The sequence below is a fragment of the Kryptolebias marmoratus genome, linkage group LG1, assembly GCF_001649575.2.
Source record: "Kryptolebias marmoratus isolate JLee-2015 linkage group LG1, ASM164957v2, whole genome shotgun sequence".
NCBI lineage: Eukaryota > Metazoa > Chordata > Actinopteri > Cyprinodontiformes > Rivulidae > Kryptolebias > Kryptolebias marmoratus.
In genome coordinates, this window is record NC_051430.1 from 20,331,636 (window position 1) to 20,339,522 (window position 7,887).

Consider the following 7,887-nt stretch of genomic DNA (forward strand, 5'->3'; position numbering starts at 1 on the left):
CATTTTAGGGAAAAAGACTGAAATGAATTGTTCAGTGGTTTGATTTCTTAGGTGTCTTTGCTCTGTTAACAAACTAACTTCTGTATTGGGAATAAACACATCATAAACACAGCACATCACTGCGTCGTCAGTTACAAAATAAACCTTTACCACACAACAGAAAAAATATATATATCCAAAACCTATCCAGAAGCACTGCTTTGTTCACTGGCACCATAAAGCAGTTTTTGTATTTTATGTGGTTTGATAAATCAATATAAGGTTTGGTTCCCTTTTCTTATTTTTCTTTATATCTTTTTATTTATTGGCCTTGATTCTTTAGGGAAATACAATGAAAAGAAGTGACCGTCTTTGTTAAAAATAGGAAAGCTCAAAAGTCATTATCAGTGTTGGCATGATGGTCTATTAGCATACATGGCACAAGTGACTTACATTTGTAATGTTGTTTGTTGTCCAGAGGAGTCATCTAGAGTGAAAACACTATGACAAAAAAGCATAAGAAGAACATTTTATCTTTACAGTAACAGCAGCTGACTTGTTCAGGTTCCAAACGCATATATGTTGTTAAAAAAGGAGACTGCTGCTTACATAGTTTTGTAGGTTTTACATAAAGATGTTTAACTTAAAGTTAAAAGCTATTACAGAAAAATATTTATACTTCTCTATAACCATACTGATCGCATTTATTATCGGATCAAATCACTGCCTAGCCTCAAGGTGTCAGAACAGATCTGTTATTCAGATCTGTATAAAAAGAAATAGAAATTTCCACCTCCTTATTCCACCTCAGTCACGCTGCAGCTTTTTTTTTTTTTTTTTACAAATCACTGTCCAGAATTTTAATCTTTTGATAAGGTGAATAGCTAAAAACTTCAAAATGTGTACAAGGAGGTATGTTCCCAACAGACAAGTTTTAAAGTCTTAATCTTCTTGTATTTTTGTTCTTTGTCTGTTTGAGATAAAACAATAAACATACAGCCAGGGGTTTTATTCTTTAATTTAAAAAAATACATGCAAGACAAAACTACAAAAGTTCAACGGTTTTTGTGTGCGTGTGAATTCATCACATCAAACGAGGTACCAGCAACTGTAAACAAAGAAACTACTACATTTCCAAAAATCTAAAAAATCCAAAAAATGATAGAGTTAAGTTTGTTTTTTTTTCCTTTCGCATTTTGCATTTGTAAGAAGAGTTAGTTTGGTCATGAGGTTTGGTAATATTGTGATTTTCTCTAATTATAAAATGCTCAAGTAACTTTCCATTTCTATTTCAGCCTACAGTTAATATACACATTTATCTACATTTCTCTATACAGGTACATTATATTTAGATGGATCTTCTATACAACACAGGAGCTATGAAAAAAACAACATTTCTTTTACAACAAATTAGTTAAATCCAAAACAGCAAGTTAGCCAAAGTAAATGATAGAACTTAAATGAACTCTAATACATATATACACATTAAACTGAAAATAAAACAACAAACAAGGATGCAATTTGGAAAAAAAAGTAATAATTAACCCATTTAGATCACTTGCAATAAATTCTGCTGAGTGTGATGAAATGTGAATCTCCTGTCATCAAATTAAACACAGTTATTTTAAAACACACTGATGAAAACTTTCCAATAAAAGGTTTTACATTCCAGTTTGTTTTATTATTATTATTATTATTATTCATTTTATTTTAGGTGGACAAGTTTAGATTTTCCAGAAATGTTGCAGAAATTCAGATTTTTAAAACAAATTTCTGTGTCTGAATGGGCTAAGACCATTATACAGAATGTCTTGCAAATATTTATTTTATTATTACTATTTGTTTAGGGCTCACGCGTGGAATTAGCCAAAATCAGCATCAAAATGAACTCCTGGGCTACTTTGCTGTCATGGTTCAACTTAGGCTATAGCTGAATTGAATTTTCCAGGAATTTATCTGTAATTTTTGATTGAATTTATTGGCTTATTGATCGGACAGATTCTCATCTAAACAAACAACAAAGAAGCAAAGTGACCAAGTGATTTAACATAATTAGTGTAACCATGAGTTAGCAGAAAGAAACAAACATCAGAATAGACAACATTCTGTCAGTTTTGTTTATCTAGTACTTATAGCTCTATAATTTTAAGGTATAGAAGTATAATTGTCTAAAATAAAGCATGTAATTCCTAATTCAGCTCAAATCTGTACAACAAACTGTAGAAATTAAAGCCTCAGATACATGTGCAGAGGTTTGAAACTGCCCTTTTTTTCCCCATCAAAGAATTTGGTCAACCAGTTTATGTGTTTGGTATCTGTCACATCTCACTAGTTTTCCTATAAATTAAAAATATACATTTTTTTGTATAAAACATTAGCGAACTAAGGAAAAGCAGCAACCTTAAAGCAAGCAGAGATTTGTGCACCTACAAGCTGTGACTTTCAGACTCAAAGCAACACCGACCTCTAGTGGACAACATGAATCATTACAGTCAGAGCAGAGTTTTGGATGTGGTATGAAGGCCACAGACAATAGGGCTCTGTAACTCATTCCTAATAGTAAACAGCGCCCCCCCCAAACACCATCCTTCTGTGGCAATTATGAATCTCAGGAGGCATCACAGTATGAACCCCTAGACAAACAATACAACCATGAACTATTTATGTCTGCAGTGTGGTAAGGGGGGACCCTCTCACAGTAGTGGAACTCATTTGGCTGAGATAAGTTCTAGCAGTATTTTTCATTTAATTTAAATCCTCCAGTTTTGTGAGATTTGTAAACAGGCTTAACGGAGGAAGTCTGTCTAGCAGTGACTTTCCTACAGGAATACATCCAGCCACGGGGTGCGAGTCTCCCCTCTTACATCTTGGTGTCACTGTCAGCGGGCTTCTCGTTCTCATACTCGTTCTCCTGGGAAATGAGTTGGTATGGCTTCTTGTCTGGCTCCTCCACCACCACCGAGTTGCCCACCTCTGGGTCCTTCTTTCGCAGCTCGTGGCGAGACAGATGTTCCACTATCCCAGCCCCGATGGAGTCACCGAGGACGTTGGTGGTGGTGCGCAATCGATCGCTAAGAACAAAAAGAGAAGACAGAAAACGAGATGAGCCAAGGAGACAAAGCAATGAATTAAAGACTGTCAGTTTAAATAGCAACACCAAACACAGAAAATATCCTTTTGTCAATGAATAAATAAGGCTTGAATTAAAAACACAAAGAAGATGAGCCAGAAATTTACAGTAAGTTTGGCTGGAAAAACAAATAAATCATTGGTAAAACTGTTAGTTAGATTGTTTCTGGAAGCTCTTCAGTAATCCACTCAAAATTTCTAAGAACGTATTGCTGAAGTGTGAAAGCAAAGTGGTGCAATTCGGGGGGAAGAAACCTTGACTTTACACGATAAAGTGAGGTTACTCCATTTTATGGATACTTACAGGAACCAATCAACAGCAATGATCAGGGTGATGTCATCAGTGGGAAGCCCTACAGATGTCAGCACAATCACCATGGTGACGAGTCCAGCTTGAGGTATTCCAGCTGCTCCGATGCTGGCTGCTGTGGCTGTAATACTGAGAAGAAAAGAGTCCAATTATACATGTCCCAGTACTGACCTTTTTGAGCATTCTTTGATAATAGCACTGAGGAGGGTCACTTAAATTTGCTCTGTTAGCTCCAGTATTAGTTATTGCTTCTCAGATAGCATAATGGTGGTTAGAAAATTAGAAATGTGAAAATCTGTGGCTTGGAGATGTTTCACTTTGGTCAAAACTGAATAGTAGGAATACTTTTCCTGTACATCACAAACTCAAACTTGGCAGAGAAATCTAGTTAAAGGGATAGCTTGGATATTTTGAAGTGGGATCTTGCGGAAAGATTATGAGCAGCCGATATCTGATTTGTTGTAGTAAGACGCACAACCTTTGTTTGGAGAGAATTACTTCTGATTCACTTGACGAGCCAACAGCCAGGTCGAACAAGGCCAAGAGCAAAGTGGGGTGCTTAAAAACAACTACAATCTCCAAAATTCACAGCAGTGTTTTATAAAGCTTGACATTGTCGTCAGTTTTGCTTTGTACTGTTGTTTTGCCAGAAGTATTATGATATTGTTGCCAGAAGTGGCCAGAAATATGCTCTTTGTCTCCAAATTGAGGACATTCAAAGAGCTATCAAAAAATAAGGTATTACAATTCATAACTTTTCCACAGAACCTCTCTTTAAAACATCTAAACTATTGCTTCAACTGGCAGAATTCTATCTGAGTTCATTTCTGTTGCACAAAAACCTTTGAATGAATCAAATCGCTCACCGAATGCCATAGAAATAGATGTTTTAGAGCAAACGTTGAAATCCAAATGGAGCAATACCTGATGGTGAGAATCTGACCAAAGTTAAGGTCATAGTCATTGACCTGGGCGATAAAGATGGCTGCCAGGGCTTCATAGAGAGCGGTGCCATCCATGTTTATGGTGGCACCAACAGGAAGCACGAAACGGGTCACACGCTTGTCCACGTTGTTGTTCTCCTCCAGACATTTAAAGGTGATGGGCAATGTGGCGGAGCTGCGAAAGCAACAAGAGGCCATTTTAAGTGACGTGGAGGCTTTCCTCGTGGGACGTTTGAATGCTCAGTCCAGCCCCTTACCTAGAAGATGTTCCGAGGGCAGTGATGAGTGCCTGCAGCAGCCCTCCGATGAACACAAACGGGTTCTTTCTGGTGATGATGAAGTAGAGCGTCGGCAGGACTACGATGGCGTGGAAGAGCAGGCCACTAATAACCGTCACCGTGTACATTCCCAGCTGGCCTCCCATCGTTGTGATATCATCCATTTCCACAATCTTACCAGCAATCAGAAACAAGATACCAATGGGGGCATACCTGAGGGTTGATAGGTTTCACAAGTTCGTCGTATAGACATTTATTTTTTCTTTTAATCTTTCCAATCATTTAGGAGTTTCAGTACTTACCACATTATGATGGCAACCAGCCTCATGATGGCTTCATTAAGGCAGTCAAAGAAGTCTTTGAGTGGTTTTCCTTGTTCCCTCATGTTGCCAATGATCAGACCGAAGCAGATGGAGAATACCACCAAACCCAGAGCATTGATTCCATTTACTGCCCCTGGCACCGGGATCATCTCCTCCTTGGCTATTTGCTGAGTGCCGTTCTGCAGTAACATCGTGTCATTCACCGTAACTGTCACGTGGATTATTCTCTTGGCATACTGCGTCTTGAACTGGATTTCCACAGAAGGAAAAACATGTTCAGCAGAGCTCACTCCTGGTTCAGTAGAAATTTCATAAATGTTTATTTATTTATTGAATGAGTGTCTTTTGTCTCAAGGTGACATGTCAGGTCAGAAAATTCAGATTTTTACTTTACAGTGTATCCCATTTTTTCCTCCCTGTTAAGTTCTAAATATGATTAAACGTTTGGCTAAAGTGCTCATACGAAATTTATTTTCACTTTGGAAATCTTCACAGGAACAAGAAATGGAATATTAGCATAAAAAGGGAAAAACAAAACTGAAAACCCCCATGGCAGAATTTTTTTTTTTACCACCAGCTTGACATTGAGGCACTCATAAAGCTCTTGTAAAAAAAGATGCAATGGGAAAAGTACCTGTTTGGTGCAAGCTTCCACAAGGTTAGGAGGAAACATGTTTCTGTAAAACAATAAAAACGAACAGTCAAATCTAACTGCTCTTCTCTAGTAAGGACAAAATGTCTGGACATTGTTCAGCTTTTGTCAGATTTGCATTCTGAAGAATTTTTTTCTTTTTTTCTTTTTTGCGAAACATTTGGAAAGTCACAAACTTAAAGATCATTTTCCTACTTTGAACACCTCCATCTGAGGGATCAGTGTCAGTGGGGGAAATCAAGAAAGAATGTTAATTTGAAATTTTGCTGACAGACTCCTTGTGTGGCTCCTAGCATTAATAGGTACCTGATAAGGTCCAGAAAGGCATCAGCAGCGCTGACCTGCTCTATCTGCTGATGCTTGGTGAACTCATCCTTCGATCCTTTCCCGGGGTGAATAATGAGCACCATGACAATACCGATGAATACAGCAATGACGGTTGTCGTGGTGTAGTAGATCACTGCCCTCATTCCCATTTTACCAGAGGCACGGCTGTCCAGAGCAGCAATACCTGGAAAAAAAACACCCAACAAATATTTTAACACACATCAGTGTTATGTTGTTTAAAAAATAATGAAAGGCCAATAATTCCTTGAAGGAACTGAGGGCCACCTTTCATGCCAGAGTTTTAGATTAATGTTAAGAAAGGACAGAGTTGTAGTTATTTTGATCTAACCTTGAAAACAACTTTACGCACAATCTCATGTGATATTATATGTCACACTCAGAGTGTGTGTTGTGAATGGCTCTCAGCTACTACCACATCAAACTTTAGCTCAGTATTTGTAAAACTGACTGAGTTAGAGCCATTGTTGTGTTTACTAATGTTGGTTAGCATTGGCAGCCATCTTGGAATTGGACTGACTCCAAAAGTGAATTAGTTATAGATGTAGATCCAGTGATTACTTTTTGCAAGTTTCATTTAAGTTTGTTCATTTGGTTCATCAGATATTTTGGTAACACACAGACACAAACATACACATGGAAATGACCAAAAACAGAATTATCCTTCTTTTGCCTTTCAGCAGCAGGCAATAATTGTTTACCAGCAAATGCTTTCTGATTTATGACCTCATGTAATGTATGAGTTCTTGTAAAGGGAGCAAAGATGCAACAACAAAATGTTTGGTTTTTTCAAAGAGAAAAGCAAAAATGTAAAATTTGCTGTGCAGTAGCATCAAAAGAGAGCAGGTAAATCTCAAACAGAGAGTCAACAAATGTGCTGTAGGTTTCTGTTGGTGTTCTCCCCACATTTATGGAAAATTTCCACAATTTTCTTTGGTTATCTGTCCTATCAAGGTTGAATTGACGTGACACTGATTTCAGTCCCATTGTGCATACAGTTTGCCTGGGAACAAGTTGCAGCAATTATCTGTGGAATACACCCATCTGGATTATCTGAATATCACTATCTGTGACAACAAAGAGTCGCAAGAAACCCAATCTGACTGTGACCTTTACTGGGGGGGAAAACAACACCTTCTGCACACCACCGGGGAGAAAAAACAAAACAACTAATAAATATCTGCCTTTCTGAAGCTGCAGGGATAAGCTAATAAAACATGGTTCTTGGATTAATATTTTGTGCTCAAGTTAGTGCACAACTTCTACTTTTGTGTCTGAACAGTCCTGAATGTTCTTCAGTGTGTTAATATTTTGTAAGAAACACAGAAATGATCATGAGGAGAACTGGAGACAGACCAGCTGCTTTAAAAGCTGTGTGACTGGTGTATTTTCAGAGTGTCAGCTCCTATTATGACTTTTATCTCCAGTCAGTGCTGCGCACGTTTTGTGTGGTGCTGAGATTTATGCGCTCCTTTCACTTAAATACCGAAGTATGTGCATCTGTGGCAATTTATGTGAGAAACACTTTGATGCTTAGAGGGCGGCTCAGGGGTCAGTGCTCGATTTTAGAGTTGAAGTTTGGATGAAGTGAAGGCAGGGATGGGGTTTATTTGGAAAAAAGGTTAATGTGAGGGGTTAGCGAATGTATGAACAGTATGAATGAGTTTCTACATGAAAAGTACATGTGTTTGGGTGTGAGTGTATCTCCTGCCTTAACTTTGTCTCAACACGTCCAGGAGGCTCTTTTGTTTGGAACCGCCCTTAAATCCGTCCATCACCATCTCTTGCCTGCCTTACCCTTATCTCTCATCTCCATACCCAAATCTTACCTCCCTCCTCTCGCCGTGTAGCATGCTGGTCTTATTGCCACTGTTCTTTTTCATTATCCACTGTTTCCTTCTCATCCCCTCCCCTCCCCCCCACCCCC

General features: G+C 38.3%; 1 protein-coding gene across 1 annotated transcript in view; it reads right to left on the reverse strand.

Annotated features, from left to right (window-relative positions):
* Positions 1-979: 979 nt before the first annotated feature.
* Positions 980-7,887, reverse strand: part of slc1a3a (solute carrier family 1 member 3a) — an 11,547-nt gene continuing 4,639 nt past the window's right edge. Inside the window, exons 4-10 of the mRNA XM_017413979.3 lie at positions 5,922-6,126; positions 5,598-5,640; positions 4,943-5,211; positions 4,620-4,853; positions 4,343-4,537; positions 3,413-3,547; positions 980-3,050 (exon numbers count right to left, since the gene is read on the reverse strand). Of these exons, the coding sequence (XP_017269468.1) occupies positions 2,840-3,050; positions 3,413-3,547; positions 4,343-4,537; positions 4,620-4,853; positions 4,943-5,211; positions 5,598-5,640; positions 5,922-6,126 (1,292 nt within the window). The 3' untranslated portion in view covers positions 980-2,839. The remainder of the gene's footprint in view (positions 3,051-3,412; positions 3,548-4,342; positions 4,538-4,619; positions 4,854-4,942; positions 5,212-5,597; positions 5,641-5,921; positions 6,127-7,887) is intronic.